This window comes from Euprymna scolopes, chromosome 5 (assembly GCF_053919585.1).
Source record: "Euprymna scolopes isolate OS-2025 chromosome 5, ASM5391958v1, whole genome shotgun sequence".
Taxonomy (NCBI): domain Eukaryota; kingdom Metazoa; phylum Mollusca; class Cephalopoda; order Sepiida; family Sepiolidae; genus Euprymna; species Euprymna scolopes.
Genome location: NC_136486.1, coordinates 2,504,503 through 2,522,899, shown reverse-complemented (window position 1 = coordinate 2,522,899; position 18,397 = coordinate 2,504,503). Strand labels below are relative to the sequence as shown.

The following is an 18,397-nucleotide window of genomic DNA, read 5'->3' as shown; positions in this document are numbered from 1 at the left end:
CTATTTAATGCGTATCTTTGTTCCTTTTTATGTATATGACTCTTTTATGTGTATCTTTGTGTCTTTCTTTATGTATATGACTCTTTTATGTGTATCTTTGTGCCTCTTTATGTATATTACTCTTTTATATGTATCTTTGTGCCTTTTTATGTATATGACTCTTTTATACGTATCTTTGTGCCTTTTTATGTATATGACTCATTTATGCGTATCTTTGTGCCTTTTTGTGTATACGACTCTTTTATGCGTATCTTAATGTGTTTTTTATGTATATGACGCTTTTATGCGTATCTTTGTGCCTTTTTGTGTATATGACTCTTTTATGCATATCTTTGTGCTTTTTTATGCATACGACTCTTTTATGCGTATCTTTGTGCCATTTTATGTATATGACTCTTTTATGCGTATCTGTGCCTTTTTATGTATATGACTCTTTTATGTGTATCTTTGTGCCTTTTAATGTATATGACTCTTTCATGCATATCTTTGTGCCTTTTTTGTGTATACGACTCTTTAATGCGTATCTTTGTGCCTTTTAATGTATATGACTCTTTTATCCGTATCTTTGTGTCTTTTTATGTATATGATTCTTTTATGCGTATCTTTGTGTCTTTTTATGTATATGACTCTTTTATGTGTATCTTTGTGCCTTTTAATGTATATGACTCTTTTATCCGTATCTTTGTGTCTTTTTATGTATATGACTCTTTTATCCGTATCTTTGTGTCTTTTTATGTATATGACTCTTTAATGCGTATCTTTGTGCCTTTTAATGTATATGACTCTTTTATCCGTATCTTTGTGTCTTTTTATGTATATGACTCTTTTATGCGTATCTTTGTGCCTTTCGTTATGTATATGACTCTTTTATGTGTATCTTTGTGTCTTTTTATGTATATGACTCTTTTATGTGTATCTTTGTGCCTCTTTATGTATATGACTCTTTTATACGTATCTTTGTGCCTTTTTATGTATATGACTCTTTTATGCGTATCTTTGTGCCTTTTTTATGTATATGACTCCTTTTTGCGTATCTTTGTGCCTTTTTATGTACATGACTCTTTTATTCGTAACTTTGTGCCTTTTTTATACATATGCCTCTTTTATGCGTATCTAAGTGCCTTTTTTATGTATATGACTCTTTTATGCGTATCTTTGTGCCTTTTTGTGTATATTACTCTTTTATGAACATCTTTATGCGTTCTTTATGTATATTACTCTTTTATGCGTATCTGTGCCTTTTTATGTATACGACTCTTTTATGCGTATCTTTGTGCCTTTTTATGTATATGACTTTTTTATGTGTATCTTTGTGCCTTTTTATGTATATGACTCTTTAATGCGTATCTTTGTTCCTTTTTTATGTATATGAATCTTTTACCCGTATCATTGTACCTTTTATGTATATGACTCTTTTATGTGTATCTTTGTGCCTCTTTATGTATATGACTCTTTTATACGTATCTTTGTGCCTTTTTATGTATATGACTCTTTTATGCGTATCTTTGTGCCTTTTTTATGTATACGACTCATTTATGCGTATCTTTGTGCCTTTTTGTGTATACGACTCTTTTATGCGTATCTTAATGTGTTTTTATGTATATGACGCTTTTATGCGTATCTTTGTGCCTTTTTGTGTATATGACTCTTTTATGCATATCTTTGTGCCTTTTTTATGTATACGACTCATTTATGCGTATCTTTGTGCCTTTTTGTGTATACGACTCTTTTATGCGTATCTTAATGTGTTTTTATGTATATGACGCTTTTATGCGTATCTTTGTGCCTTTTTGTGTATATGACTCTTTTATGCATATCTTTGTGCCTTTTTTATGTATATGCCTTTTTTATGTATATGCCTTTTTATGTATATGACTCTTTTATGCGTATCTTTGTGCCTTTTTTATGTATACGACTCATTTATGCGTATCTTTGTGCCTTTTTGTGTATACGACTCTTTTATGCGTATCTTAATGTGTTTTTATGTATATGACGCTTTTATGCGTATCTTTGTGCCTTTTTGTGTATATGACTCTTTTATGCATATCTTTGTGCCTTTTTTATGCATACGACTCTTTTATGCGTATCTTTGTGCCTTTTTTATGTTTATGACTCTTTTATGCGTATCTTTGTGCCTTTTATGTATATGACTCTTTTATGTATATGACTCTTTTATACGTATCTTTGTGCCTTTTTATGTATATGACTCTTTTATGCGTATCTTTGTGCCTTTTTTATGTATACGACTCATTTATGCGTATCTTTGTGCCTTTTTGTGTATACGACTCTTTTATGCGTATCTTAATGTGTTTTTATGTATATGACGCTTTTATGCGTATCTTTGTGCCTTTTTGTGTATATGACTCTTTTATGCATATCTTTGTGCCTTTTTTATGCATACGACTCTTTTATGCGTATCTTTGTGCCTTTTTTATGTTTATGACTCTTTTATGCGTATCTTTGTGCCTTTTATGTATATGACTCTTTTATGCGTATCTTTGTGCCTTTTAATGTATATGACTCTTTTGTGCGTATCTTTGTGCCTTTTAATGTATATGACTCTTTTGTGCGTATCTTTGTGCCTTTTTGTGTATACGACTCTTATATGCGTATCTTTGTGCCTTTTTATGTATACGACTCTTTTATGCGTATCTTTGTGCCTTTTTATGTATATGACTCTTTAATGCGTATCTTTGTGCCTTTTAATGTATATGACTCCTTTATGCATATCTTTGTGCCTTTTTATGCATATTACTCTTTTATGCATATCTTTGTGCCTTTTTTATGTATATGACTTTTTTATGCGTATCTTTTTTCCTTTTTATGTATATGAATCTTTTATCCGTATCTTTGTGCCTTTTTATGTATATGACTCTTTTATGTGTATCTTTGTTGCCTTTCTTTATGTATATTACTCTTTTATTTGTATCTTTGTGCCTCTTTATGTATATGACTCTTTTATACGTATCTTTGTGCCTATTTTTATATGACTCTTTTATGTGTATCTTTGTGCCTTTTTATGTATATGACTCTTTTATGCGTATCTTTGTGCCTTTTATGTATATGACTCTTTTTTCGTATATTTGTGCCTTTTTTATGTATATGACTCTTTTATGCGTATCTTTGTGCCTTTTTATGTATAGACTCTTTTATGCGTATCTTTGTGCCTTTTTTATGTATATGACTCTTTTATAAGTTTGTTTGTGCCTTTTTATGTATACGACTCTTTTATGCTCATCCTTGTGCCTTTTTATGTATATTACTCTTTTATGCGTATCTTTGTGCCTTTTTTTGTGTATATGAAACTTTTATGCGTATCTGTGCCTTTTTTATGTATATTACTCACAAAGATACGGATAAACGAGTCATATACATAAAAAGGTACAAAGATAAGCATAAAAGAGTCATAAAATGCGTATCTTTGTGCCTTTTTTATGTATATGACTCTTTTGTGATTATCTTTGTGTCTTTTCTGTATATATGACTCCTTTATGCGCATCTTTGTGCTTTTTTATGTATATGACTCTTTTATGCGTGTCTTTGTGCCTTTTTGTGTATATGACTCTTTTATGCGTATCTTTGTGCCTTTTTTATGTATATGACTCTTTTATGTGTATCTTTGTGCCTTTTTTATGTATACGACTCTTTTATGCGTGTCTTTGTGCCTTTTTTATGTATATGACTCTTTTATATGTATCTTTGTGCCTTTTTTATGTATATGACTCTTTTATGCGTATCTTTGTAAAGTAATAAAGCATGTAATTACTTCTAAAAACACCATCTTAGCCCGTCACTCCATTTCTATGGATACCTGAACTATTAGGATTTCTGAATCATTATGGCTTAACTCTTACTCACATAACTTTTAAACCTTCAGACCCTGCTCAATCTCGTATAGACTCCCAAATATTCAAGTAACCATATAAGTAGGAATATAAATGAACCTACATCTGACTACTCTTGCCTAATTATCTTTACTTCTTTACCTTTTATTTCTTTACCTTTTATTTATCTAATTACTTATCGAATTTTACCTTTTTTATTATTTACTTTTGTATCCTTTCATAGTTTTATATTTTTTTATTCACATTACTTCCCTTCATTTTTTACGCTTTTATCAATTTATTTATCTCGTTACTTATAGACTTATTTAGTTAATTATAAATCGATGCATTTAATTATTTATTTACCCACATATATGTGGAATTATTAACTTCAATTATTTTTTTTTAATTTTAACACTTTATTAATCTTTAATTATTTTATTATTATTTGTATTATTTTTATTTTTTTAATTTATTTGTCCTTTACTTTTCTCCTTTTTACATAAATGATCTCAAGTGGGACGTATCTCAACTTCTTATGAGAGGACGTATATTTGCCATGACGTTAAATCTTTGCAAATACCCCCCCTCCTCAAACCGTATGCTAACTAACGTGTCAATCTCCCCATGACATGCATTCAACGGTTACCCACTCTCATTCTCCTTATATTTCTCTCCATAACTGCCTAATCATAATTAAACGCTGCTATTCTAATTAACTATTTGCCCCTTTCTTTTCCATTTTCTTTCTTTCTTCTATTTCTATCTCAATTATTTATCCATCTGACGTTTTTCTTTCACTTTTCTCTCTCTCCCTACTCTTTCTATTCCTATCTGTGTCTGGTTTGATATTTTACCCCCCCCCCTCGCCATTGTCAATTCTCAATGACTTTACAATTGACTGCTGCTGCTGTTTCTTGATTCAAAGTTGTACATTTTCTAATTTCTCTCTTTTCCTCACTATAATAAATATCTATTTCTGTGAAGTCTGATGAAATTATTAACACGACTTGGTAATCGAAACATGTGTAACCAAACAGATCAAAACGATAATAGAAACCTATTTTGCTCTACATCAGTAGTAAGCACTTTTTTCTGTTTTTTTACCATTTACCATATACTCATTATATATATATATATATATATATATATATATATATATATATATATATATATATATATATATATATATATAGTTTTTATCCGACTATTCTGGATATCTTTTCCATTCGCCGAGCAGACTTTTTAAATTCAGCTGGCACGTTGTATAAAATGGCGCCCAAAAGTTATTGTTCGACCATATTCTTCTCAAACGTTTTCTATCGGTGCATCCGATTATCATCAGGAGCGATTGTTGTTGTTTTCATTTTCTTTTTCTTTTCCTTTGAGGCCTAGTGTATTTATAGTTTTTTTTTTTTATATTGGTTATAAATGTGGGTGCCGAATGATTAGCGGCGATATATTTTTATCTTTTAATTCGATTTTCCTATTTTATAGTTTATTTATTTAGTTTCTTGTTAGTTATTAAATATTGTTAATATATTTGTCCAAGTGTTAAATGAGATCCAGTTAAAAGGAGATGTAGTTTTTTGATAAGTATGACTTCTAGTAATTTTAGTCGTCGTGTGCAATTGTAAGGTATCGAATTTTAGTATTTCTAATGACGGACGACTGTAGGTTTTTATCATGGAATGTAGGTGTTCTTTTATGGCACTATTGTCAGCTAAAAGATAGGTTAGTCGTCGGGAGAGTATTGTGATGTGGCCTATGTATGCGCTGTATGAGTTTTTAGAGTGGGTTCAGAGACATTCCTCGAAGGAGCAAATAAATTCATACACTACATTAGTTTGGTTTAGTGTGGTGTTAGTATTGCTATTGTTTTTAATTATTAAATTGGAGGTTTTAAATTTAGTATAATTATTAGTTTGATCTTTTTGTCGTCGGTGGGTCTGGTGTATCTTATGATATATTATTATTATTATTATTATTATTATCATAATAATACTACTACTACTACTGATAATAATAATAATAATAATAATAATAATAATAATAATAATAGAATCGTGATTTCAAAAGTAAAAGAAATGTATTCGGGTGCCATCAGCTGGAATTGAAACCAAAAGCCAAACAGTAGCTGGTAACGTTACTACTGTACCCACGTGACACGCATATGAACTGATCAAAATCAAAAATCAAAAATAAACTAAGATGAATGTACAAAATGTGCAAGGATTTTTTTCAATTTTGATCCAGTTTTGATCTTATTTTAAAACTTATTTTAATCGGCTAAAGACCCATAAAAGAACGGTCTGTAAAAAATTCAATCATTAGAGACCCTAGCACCGCTCTGCGACTTTAAGTTTCAGAAGAGATAGAGTTTGAAAATATGGAGACAGACAGACAGACATAAAGCCTTTTATATATTAGATAGCGGCGGGGATGCCCGACTTTGCTCAGATGTAAAATACGCTTAAATATGATATTTTAATTTATCCAGATTTGGTATATATTATTATAGAGTCATGATTTCAAAAGTAAAAAAAAAAGGTGTTCAGGTGCCATTAGTTAGAATCGAAACCGAAGCTTTCAAAGTTGGTGACGTTACCACTGTACAAAACGTGACACGCATATGAACTGATTAAAAATTAAAAATAAAAAATGAATTAAGATTAATATACATAATGTATGACGATTTTTTTCAATTTTGACCCATTTTGGACCCCTTAAAAACTATTTTAACTGGCTAAAGACCCATCAAAGGACGGTAAAATATCCAATCATTTAAGGCTCCTAGAGCCGCTCTGCAACATTTAGTTTCGGAGTTTGAAAATATGTAGACGGACAGACATATAGCCGATTATATATTTGATATATATACAGGGTGAACCAAAAATAGGTGAAAACCTTCCTACCTGTGGAAGTGGCATTCTTGCCATGATAAAGACCAACTAGGGTCAGCTACCTAACCTCAATAAAAAATGGTCCCGGCTACCTATCTCCATGACATTCAGCAACTAAGACGAATATAATTTAACTTGATCTGTTTTTATTTAAGAGTATAAAGATTTGTTTCCGAATCCTTGGAATCTTTTATGATGATGCTTCCTCCGCAAGAGTGACACTTCCACAGGCAGGAAGGTTTGCAATATTGTCCACCTACTTTTGACTCAACCTGTGTACAAGGTGCCCCAATAAAATGTATACACTCTTTAAATTATCTCAACTTTCTACATGAATACGCTATGCCACGTTCCTTAGAGATTTTTAGGAATACAGAATGGCACTTCCAGCAGGATTTTTTTTTTTTGGTGGGGGAGGGGTAGGATGTAGCACTTTCCCACTATCATCATGACGTGAGAGCATATCTTTATAGTCACCTGCGAAAGAGATAGTTAGGTTTAAGAGGAAGTATCGAGTACTGTCTACGTTCACAAGATTTGACCCCCTCCCCATGGATTTTTCTCATTTTGAGGGTGGGTGGGGGATGATGGCATGTTAAACACAGGGTTCACACCACAAAACGAGCTACAATGAATGAGTTGAAAGCAGCCATTGAAAGAAGATGTGTCAACATACCAAGTGAACTGATTAGGAACGTTTCCGATTCAATCAGTGAGCGTTGTCAGCTGTTCATGGACCACAATGGCCAACAATTTGAACACTTTCGATAATTAGCTGATTTCTATATTTGTTCACAGTATTTTGATGTATGAAACTTTTCTTTCATATAATAAATGTTGGTTTTATGGTCATTTAAAGAGTGTATCCATTTTATTGGCTCACCTTTTATATGTATAACATTTAAATCTAGTTCAGACGCCTGCATGATCTTACCATAAAAAATAAACATTTTTTACAAAAATAAATTATGTTATAAAATGTTTTTTCTTTTTGTTTTACATAAAACAATATTTTAATTTTAAATATATTCTCTTTCTCTTTCTTTTTTTTTTTTGCATAAAACAATATTTTAATTTTAAATATATTCGATTTCTCTTTCTTTTTTTTTTACATAAAACAATATTTTAATTTTAAATATATTCTCTTTCTCTTTCTTTTTTTTTTACATAAAACAATATTTTAATTTTAAATATATTCGATTTCTCTTTCTTTTTTTTTTACATAAAACAATATTTTAATTTTAAATATATTCGATTTCTCTTTCTTTTTTTTTACATAAAACAATATTTTAATTTTAAATATATTCGATTTCTCTTTCTTTTTTTTTTTACATAAAACAATATTTTAATTTTAAATATATTCGATTTCTCTTTCTTTTTTTTTACATAAAACAATATTTTAATTTTAAATATATTCTCTTTCTCTTTCTTTTTTTTTTACATAAAACAATATTTTAATTTTAAATATATTCGATTTCTCTTTCTTTTTTTTTTACATAAAACAATATTTTAATTTTAAATATATTCGATTTCTCTTTCTTTTTTTTTTACATAAAACAATATTTTAATTTTAAATATATTCTCTTTCTCTTTCTTTTTTTTTTACATAAAACAATATTTTAATTTTAAATATATTCGATTTCTCTTTCTTTTTTTTTTACATAAAACAATATTTTAATTTTAAATATATTCTCTTTCTCTTTCTTTTTTTTTTACATAAAACAATATTTTAATTTTAAATATATTCGATTTCTCTTTCTTTTTTTTTTACATAAAACAATATTTTAATTTTAAATATATTCGATTTCTCTTTCTTTTTTTTTTACATAAAACAATATTTTAATTTTAAATATATTCGATTTCTCTTTCTTTTTTTTTTACATAAAACAATATTTTAATTTTAAATATATTCGATTTCTCTTTCTTTTTTTTTTTACATAAAACAATATTTTAATTTTAAATATATTCTCTTTCTCTTTCTTTTTTTTTACATAAAACAATATTTTAATTTTAAATATATTCGATTTCTCTTTCTTTTTTTTTTACATAAAACAATATTTTAATTTTAAATATATTCTCTTTCTCTTTCTTTTTTTTTTACATAAAACAATATTTTAATTTTAAATATATTCTCTTTCTCTTTCTTTTTTTTTACATAAAACAATATTTTAATTTTAAATATATTCGATTTCTCTTTCTTTTTTGTATATATATTTATTTTTCTATCTTGGCAGCACGAATTGGAAACACGTCAACTCTTGAACGACCTGGCCGACGCGAAGCTGAAATTGCAACTGGAACGAAAAAGGCAACTGAACCGAATAAACCAAAAACGCGTGGAAAAACTCCAAGAAAGGTCAAAGGTCATCTCGGCGCGTCCGGTTATTGCTCCGGGTGCTTCATCCCGCTCCACACATTGAATCTGACCCGACTGACCACATGTCCCTGTTGACCATCCATTGTCTCTGTAAACCGCTAAGCATGTTCACCATGTTTTTTTCTGTCATCGCATGCCACCAAAATACCCATGTTTACTCTGACTACGTTTCTACCACGACCATCTGTTAACTATCTACACAGTCTACCATATACGAGGGTCGTTCCAAAAATAAAGACTCCTATTTTTTAATTCGAAAATTAAAACATTGAAGACTTACGAAGATGGGAGTGATATCATTAAAACGAGCAACCTTTTGTGCCCCGGAATTTATTTTTTCTATACAGCCACCACCATTCTCAATGCACTTTTGCCAGCTTCTTTTAATGCTTCACCTGTAAAAGTCCGGAGAGCGGTTTGTCACTCACATCTTTCTCGCCATTCTAAAATCGACAAACCCATCTCCTAACTGTGCTGACGTTAAATGCATTGTCTTTTTAAACGTTCAACAGGCAAATGTTGATCGGTTCAATTATTTTTGCATGGAGGAATTCAATGATACATCTCTTTTCCATGACAGGGTTTGCTTTCTTAGAGTCTCACACCGTCAATATCTGCAACAGAGATATGAAACTTTCTGGTCATAAATGCATGTTCAGTCATCATAACAATGCAGTTTGCAATCCACTTTGATCCATTCAGGCGGAATAAAAAATAGTAGGCATTACTTTCAGAACTTCCCTCGTACAACACCGTAACCGTACCACTGTTGGTCATTCCAAACCATAGCCTATGTAAACTACCGGACACTTGTTCACACACTGACCCAGTACACCTGTTGATTCTGGATACCTGGTGACTATATGAACCCGTTTGCTGAACTATCCACGCACTGATTATGCAAATCCATGTTGTACAGGTTATCCAAAATGTTACAGAAGGGTTAAAAATCTGTGTTATTTTACCATGAACGATTATTTTTTTTTTTTTTACTTTAAAAAATTTTTTTTTATTCACTCCTTACAAAGCATATCGCCACTTGGACATAAGGGGTTACTATTTGGGGCCATGTCTAGGAAAGATTAACAAGATATTTGTTTATGTTACATTTAAACTCCCGCATATCAGTACAGCCAGAGAAGCAGGCAACAGGAAGGGATTTCCAAAGTCTAGCTGTTCAAGGGCAGAAACTATTAGAATAGAAAGCTTTCTGGCATTTAGGGACAACAACAGTGAAGGGGTGAGATCTTATTGTTAAGCGGGTTTGTCGGGAATATGTACGTCGAAGGGGGTACAAGTGAAACGAGTTCATCAGAACACATTCTATTAAAATATTTGTAAAACAGGCACAATGATGCAACATTGCAGCGATGGGACAGAGGCTGAAGCTTAGTTGATAAAGTGGGGCCGATTAGATTGAAAACTTCTTTTTTGGACTTTATCTAAGAGGAAGAGACTAGTGGTAGATGCACCAGCCCAGATGTGGCAACAATACTCCATGCATGGCTGACTGGTGGCCTTGTAAAGGTACAGGATACTCTCAGGCATGAGTAGTCTTCTAGCTCGATAGAGGGAACCCACCATCTTTGCAGCAGCCTTTGCAATGTCCTCAATGTATTTGTTCCAGTTCATAATATTGCCTGCAAATGTTAGGCTGAGGAGTTTGAAGGTAGAATTCTCAAGTACGGTGCTATTTGTCATGGATATAGGGGTTGGAGAGGCGTCTTGTAATTGTTAAAGGAGAACAGCTTAGTTTTACTAGCATTAAATGTTACCATCCATTTGCGGCCCCATTCCACTATAATCTGGAGGTCATTTTTCTAACGATTCTGCCATTGTGTTAGATTTATGTACATCTGTTCTTCCCTCATGCATGTTACAGAGCGTTGTATCATCAGCAAATATACCCATCTCGGACACAAGATTATCAGGGATGTCGCTTATGAATATCAGGAATAATAATGATCCAAGGATCAACCCCTGAGACACTCCCACATTAATGTTATGCTGCTTGGATATACATCCGTCAATGACAACCTGTATGCTTCTATTGTCTAAGAAGGATCTAATTATATTTAGTATACGTCCAGTTATGTCATAGGATTTAATTTTCATTAGCAGCCCTTTATGCCAGACTTTGTCAAAGGCCTTTAATATATCAAGGGCTACAGCCTTGGCTTTGCCCGCCTTATCCAGTATATGGTAAATGCGTTCAGAGATGACTGTTAAAATATCTGTAGTAAAACGACATTGCCTGAATCCATAATGTTTGTCAGAGAGAAGATTTGCTTTTGCGAGATGGTGAACTAGTGCTTGATTAATTAAGGTCTCAAAGATTTTAGCGAAGAGGGGAAGGAGACTAATGGGCCGATAATTGAGAGGGTCTGTCTTTCACCAGAATTCTTGTACACTGGTACCACAGAGGCCACTTTCCAGCTATTAAGGAAGCAAGATTCAGCAAGGAATTAATTGTAGAGCTTGAAAGTATGGAGACTAGCTCGGCTGAGCATGTTTTAATTAGTATAGCAGGGATGAGATCAGGCCCACACGCCTTTGAGGTGTCTAAGTTTTTTATGATATTGCGGACATGAGAAGAGGTGATGTTTTCATCATCAAATGTGGCTCCAGTCCGCATAAGGAAAGTTGGGAGGGAGTTGTTTGTTGGCTCTAAGGTGGAGTTGGAGACGAATCGCCGGACAAGCAATTCCACCTTCTCCATTGTCGTGCATGCAACCTTCTGATTGTTGCTCAGTGGTGGAATTACTGATTTCCATTTATTTATTACACTATTATAGATTTGCCACAAATCACGAGTTCCTATCTTTGGCGATTCAATGCGTTCCCTGATTATTTCAGCAAAAGGCTGTTGCTATTTCATTCTTACAATGATTTCTAGCATCTACAAATTTTTGCCTATTTGTATTTGACTTATGACGTACAAAGATAATATTTTGGAAATTAATTATGGATAAGTATAGCATTGAACGATGTAAGTTGTGAAATTGTTTTACCAAAATCAAGGGTCAATTGTTTTGACTCAAAGACTTTTCATGCAAGAGATAGCTCAAGTCATAACACAATTAGAAACATTGAAGGAAAAAATCAGGAACGAAATAAGGGAGTTAAATCGCAATCCAGAGATTCTGCAATTTGTCATGAATAATGTTTTGGAAAGAGCACAAATATGCGAAGCTAAAAATGGGCAACATTTAAAAGACATCATTTTTTATAAATAAAAATTGTTTGAATTTTGCGATTTTTGAAAATTTCCTAATGTCTTAATCAGATTGTGTTACATTTACAGAAAGATATCAAAAATAAAGAATCCATTTAAGTTCAAAACCCTTCAGTAACTTTTTGGACACCCTGTTTATAACCCTAGTGACCTTGTCCACTGGTTTTCTCTGTCCTCTACTGACCGTATCTAACATTTAAATGTAAATAAAAATCCAAAATATATCCATTGGATATGATCATCATCTTTACCATGTCCACCAGTCGAATATTTATTAGGTTGACAAGAAAGTTCTTGCGGCTCTAACAAAAATTTATCGATCAAAATAAGCACCATCAAAATCAACACATTTTTGCCTACGCACACACAAGTGTATGTATGCCGGTAACGTTAAAATCTTGCGTTCTGGAGACGATCAAGTTGCTGAAGGTGTTTTTTGATTTCACTTAAGATTTTTAAGCATTTCCCACGCAGAAAGCTGTCGAGATGCTTGAAAAAGTAGTAGTCGGTAGGTGATAGGTCTGGAAAGTATGACGGATGAAGCAAAGTTTTGTGTTCCGATTCGTTCAACTTCTCCAGGATTGGTTTAGCAATGTGCATTTAGGCATTGTTGTGGAGGAGAATTAGGCCTTTTCTGTTAACTATTGGTGGGTTTTATTGTCGAATTCATTTAATACCTTTGTGACAGTATTTCTCTGCCATAATGGTTTCACCTGCTATATCCGCTGGACATAATCATTGTCTCTACCATGTCTACCAGTAGACTTTTAGCATCTGCTGACCATTCGCTACTATTGTATCTCTACGTCCACCCATTTTCTTTTTTACAAGGGAGTCATCACTTATCAAATCCCGAAGTCCACTCAAGGATAAAGGTTAATGAATGCAAGGTGGTAGAGTCGTAATTGTTAATGGTGTAGAGTGGGTAGAATTTTGGATTATTCAACACGAATTTGTTTCCATTGTTTACCATATTGTAATCGGCCGGGAAGTAGGCCAGTGGAACAGTGTTCCACAGGTGGGCAGTTCTAGGAAAAAGCTGTGTTCATGGAATCTACGTCACAGATAGAGATTGGGGAAAATCGCTCTTCATTTGTAACGTTACACACGTTTATACACATAGACCCAACACGTTGTAGTAGAATACATCGCAAGGACCAAAGGACAAGTAATAACTCGACTTCTTTTTTTGTAACAACGACATTTATTTTTTGGGTACTTTCCTGAACAAATCGTAATTGTGCTTCTCTTTGACCTCTGTTCCATCGAATGTTGTTTCGAACGGACTCTCAAATGTGCTCTTGAACTTGCTCTCAAACGTGTTGAATATCATTGTCTCTGCACACGCTCTTTTCATAGTTGCATACACGCATCTGCACTCTGTTAAACATTTCCGCCTGTTAACTTTGTCAATCTGCTGACCTGGTCACTCTATTAAATATGTAAACTCACTGACCATGCAAAACATTTCCTTTAATTGCTGGTTGCATTCACTTGTTCACTATGACGGCTCATTGATCATGCAAACACATTTATTGCACCTCGTAACCCAATAATCATACCAAACGATTATTTTTATAAACTCAATGACGATGTCCACACCTTTATTTTGTCTGATCTGCTCATCTATCTATTGATCGACTAACTCTTGACCATATCCATTAGTCTATAGTGTCCATGTCAACCCACTCTTTAATATGCCCATCCAGTAATTATGCTCGCCTGTGAACTCTGATTGTAGCCATTCGCTAACCATGCACGTTAATAGTCTATTTCTGCTCTATTGTTAATTTCATGGTAAGTGCTCAATCGAGCTTCAACCTATGATCCCCTGCAAAACGTTCACAACACTTGCCTAGCTACAATTTTCCCACTGTTTGTCTGTGCTTAAATCTAAGCTCAAATTCAATAAAGGTTCTTTCTTAGAACTGCCCTCCAGTGAAGCTCCTTACTGCAGGTTTACTTTCCAGCTGGCTACAACATGGTTGTCTCCAAATCTAATGTAATCAAGTTCTTGTTGAGCTGTCTCCTGAAATAATGAACTTCTACCCAATTTCTACCACTCCCAATCACTATGCTGTTGTCGCTTTGATCATCTTATACTCATTAACGCTTATCCTCGAGTGGTCTTCAGACCTTGATAAGTGGTGACTCCCTTGTAAAGCTACATCGACAATTTTATCCATTGACCGAGTCCATCTGTTAACCGTTTTCAAGCGCTAACAATAACCACCACCTATTGATTGCGTTTGTCCTCTAATTATGCCAATTCATTGCCTCTGTAAACCGCTAAGCACGTCCACAGTTTATTCTGGCGATGTCCTTTTCCCTTTCTTCTATCTCTTACATGAGAGATGTTGCGAGTTTATCTCTGCTCATCATTACTTTCATAGCAGATGCTCGACTGAGCTTCCCTCTCTGCCACCCCTCTAAACATTCATGTCAAACACTCGTCTAGCTACATCAACTATCACCAAGTTCCTAAACTAAACAAAGATTTCATGAGCAAAACTTTTCTTTCCCAGAACTGCTCGTCTGTGAAACACAATACCGAGGAGCTGCTTCTCAGCTGATTATAATATGGCTGTTTTCAAGTCTAATGTAAACAACTTCTTGTTGGGCCGTGTACTTTAATAATTAATTTCGACCCAATCTCCACCATAATTAATTATCACGGTATTGTCCCACCTTACCATTGAGCGGACGCCCAGTGTTGATACGTGTAAAACTATAGTAAAAAAAATGTACCTGTTGAACATATGAACCCATTTATTATACCCACTCACTGATTGTGCAAACACATTGTATATACAGGCTGAGACGATAAAATTGTCGCCCTAGAAAAGACGACATGATTCCATTTCCATTTGATGAAAACCGGTTTTCATTTTCTGTTGCAGACCATCTACTTATTGGCCGGTTTCGTACAAATCTCAAGAGCAATAAGAGTTTTCTATCATGTCTGAAAGTAACACAATTTTCAACGAGCAAGATCAGAGATGCGCCACTGTAAAACTCATGCTCTTTACTAATCCAAGTTGTGACAACAGGACCATTACCAGCACCCTCAAAATGCAAATCTGGATAATAGGGACGTTCCCAGGGTGATGAAAACAAAGTTTCCGGTCGTTTTTATGGTCTTTTTGTGTGATTTCAAGTGAGGGCCACATCATGCCACCTCACATCTTTGAAGTCAGCTTGAAAGTCAACACCAAAGTTTACCTGGATGTGCTGAAGAGTGTGGTGATCCCCTGGTGCAATCAGGTGGCCGCTGGCAGATTCTGGGTGTGGCAGCAGGACTTGGCGTCGGCCCACAAATCTAAAGACACCCAGAAGGAGTGCTATGACTTTTTACCTTTCTCTCACTGGCCCCCTTCCACGATCTGAACCCACTGGACAACTGCGTTTGGTCATACGTTGAGAACAACACCAACATGACCTCCCTCAACACCAAAGCCAGTCTTATCGCCACCATCCGCCAAGTATTCGCTGAGCTCCCATCGACACTTGTGGAAAAAGCATGCTCCCAATTCTGGACTCGTACCGAGGTGGTGATTTAGGCTGAAGGCGGCTACATTGAATAGATGTCAGTTCTAGTACATAATCAAGTTACTTGAATTGATTTTTTCAATAAAAGTTTTAAAATAAACCTGTAGTGTTGTTTTCTTTAGGGCGACAGCTTTATCGTTCCACCCAGTAGAACCCCACAAACCTGATCCACTGGTTTACCTTGTCCCCTGCTGACCCAATCTTTATGTGTTGGCCTTATCGCATGATTATGATGCTTTTCAGGTGATTATCTACTGACCACGTCTATCTTTGGATTGTCCATTCTTTATTCTGTCTCCCTGCTGAGCGTATCCACTTATTGTTTGCTGGTCGTGTCTACTTATTGTTTTTTGTGAACCATACCTCAAGTCCAATCATGGATTGTGTCCAAAATATTAAAATAATTTTTCAAAATTCTCCATAAATTTGTTTTTTGTTTTTTTTTAAATTCTGACAAGATTTGATTTCATAACAAATTTTGAATTTGTGTCGATTTTTGTGTCAAAAATTATTTTATTCATTGCTTTTATTTGTTTGTGTTTCGAATTTAATTTTCTATGGTCCGTATTAATAATGAAATCACATTTTTTTTTTATTTTAAACTATCAATGATATTAAAATCTAGAGATTTTTTAAAGTTTGCAAGAATATATATATATATATTTTTTTACATAGGCGTCACCACTTATCAAGGCCGATAGGCCACTCAAGGATAAGGGTTAAAGAGTGTACAGTAGTCAAAAGGACAATATAGTAATCGATAGTAATGGAAGTTCGGTAAATTTGTTAACTTAAGTGGAACGGCTCATCAGAAACTTGTTCACATTGGACTTGAAGACAACCATATTATAGACAGCTGGAAAGCAGGAAAACGGAAGACAATTCCACAGGCGTGCAGTTCTAAGAAAAAAGCTTTGATCATGGAATCTACGTTTAGGTTTAGGCACAGATAAAGAGTGGGGAAAATTATTGATAATGTTTTCAGTTAAATTAATGATGATGTTCATATTATATGCTTATATATATATATATATATATATATATATATATATATATATATATATATATATATATAGAGAGAGAGAGAGAGAGAGAGAGAGACAGACAGACAGACAGACAGACAGACAGACAGAGACAGAGACAGAGAAATAAAAAGGAACAAACCAAGTTATGTGTTCATCATCAACGTTTCGTCTTTATTTCGAGACTTCCTCTGGATGAATGAACTTTTGAAAACAAAAACACCAGTACAAATATTTGAAATTTTTTCTTGTGAAAAGTGTGACGCTGTTCCAATCCTTTAAGAGGAGATTTATCAGGATAATGCAAAGCTCAACAAATTGATTTAGAGCTTAATAGAGTATCAATAAAGTAAGAAAACGACAATATAAAAATATATACTAATGCATATAGATTTATTCATTTATTCAAAAAGGGTATACATCAATTAGGGGTGTAGGGTAAGTGAGAACACTTTATGCCATGATATTTCGAAGCCTAATGCTTCTCATCAGAAGAGTAGAGAAGATGCTAGGTAACATAATAGGGATGTGACATCTAGCAATAGTTACATTAGGAGCGAAATAAAATATTGAAGTTGTTTGGGGGAACTTAATTGGTGTCTGTGATATAAAAGTTATACTTTTCGTATATCACAGTGATCAATTTTGTTCCCCAAAACCTAGAATAAAAAATATAAAAAAACTTAAGTTAAAAAAATGTTCACTTAAAAAATTTTTATAATTTTTTTTTTTTTTATTCAAGGTACACAAGCTATATTCACTTCAATAAGCTGGTTAAAATTTAGGGTCTTCTCCCCCTCCCCTTCTATTTATACTGATAAGGAGACGACATTCAGAAATATTTCGCTTATTTCTCAATGGTTTCATGTGTAAATATCGAATGAATAAAAGGATATCGTTTCTGAAACGATCGTACATATAAAATTGATTTTGTTGTGTTGCCTCCTATTAAAACTTGATTTCTCATCCTTTTTATTTATATAGCTCTAGGTAATTACACCTATGGAGTTTATCATAAGTGCAATGCTCAGAGCACAGCACCTTTAAATTTATTTTACTGAGATTTTCTCATTTAGACCCTGTCTATTACACTCTATTATATATATATATATATATATATATATATATATATATATATATATATATATATATATATATATATATATGTTATGAGAAAAATAGAAAAAACCGAATGAAATTATTAAAAAATCAACGTTTCGTCCTTATTTCAGAGGACATCTTCAGGATAATTGAAATAAAAAATAAAAATGTAAGAAAAGAAAAAGTCATAGATCGTGCGAAAAAGACCGTTTTTGAATCCTACCCATGTCGGGAAGGACAAACATATGTGTGCGTATTCCCGACATGGGTAGGATTCAAAAACGGTCTTTTTCGCACGATCTATGACTTTTTCTTTTCTTACATTTTTATTTTTTATTTCAATTATCCTGAAGATGTCCTCTGAAATAAGGACGAAACGTTGATTT

At 33.1% G+C, this 18,397-nt stretch overlaps 1 protein-coding gene across 1 annotated transcript in view; it reads left to right on the top strand.

Moving 5' to 3' along the window:
• The window catches only part of LOC145277076 (potassium voltage-gated channel protein Shaw-like), a 147,892-nt gene extending 138,745 nt beyond the window's left edge, over positions 1–9,147 (top strand). Inside the window, exon 4 of the mRNA XM_080128740.1 lies at positions 8,962–9,147. Within this exon, the coding sequence (XP_079984866.1) occupies positions 8,962–9,147 (186 nt within the window). The remainder of the gene's footprint in view (positions 1–8,961) is intronic.
• Positions 9,148–18,397: the final 9,250 nt, after the last annotated feature.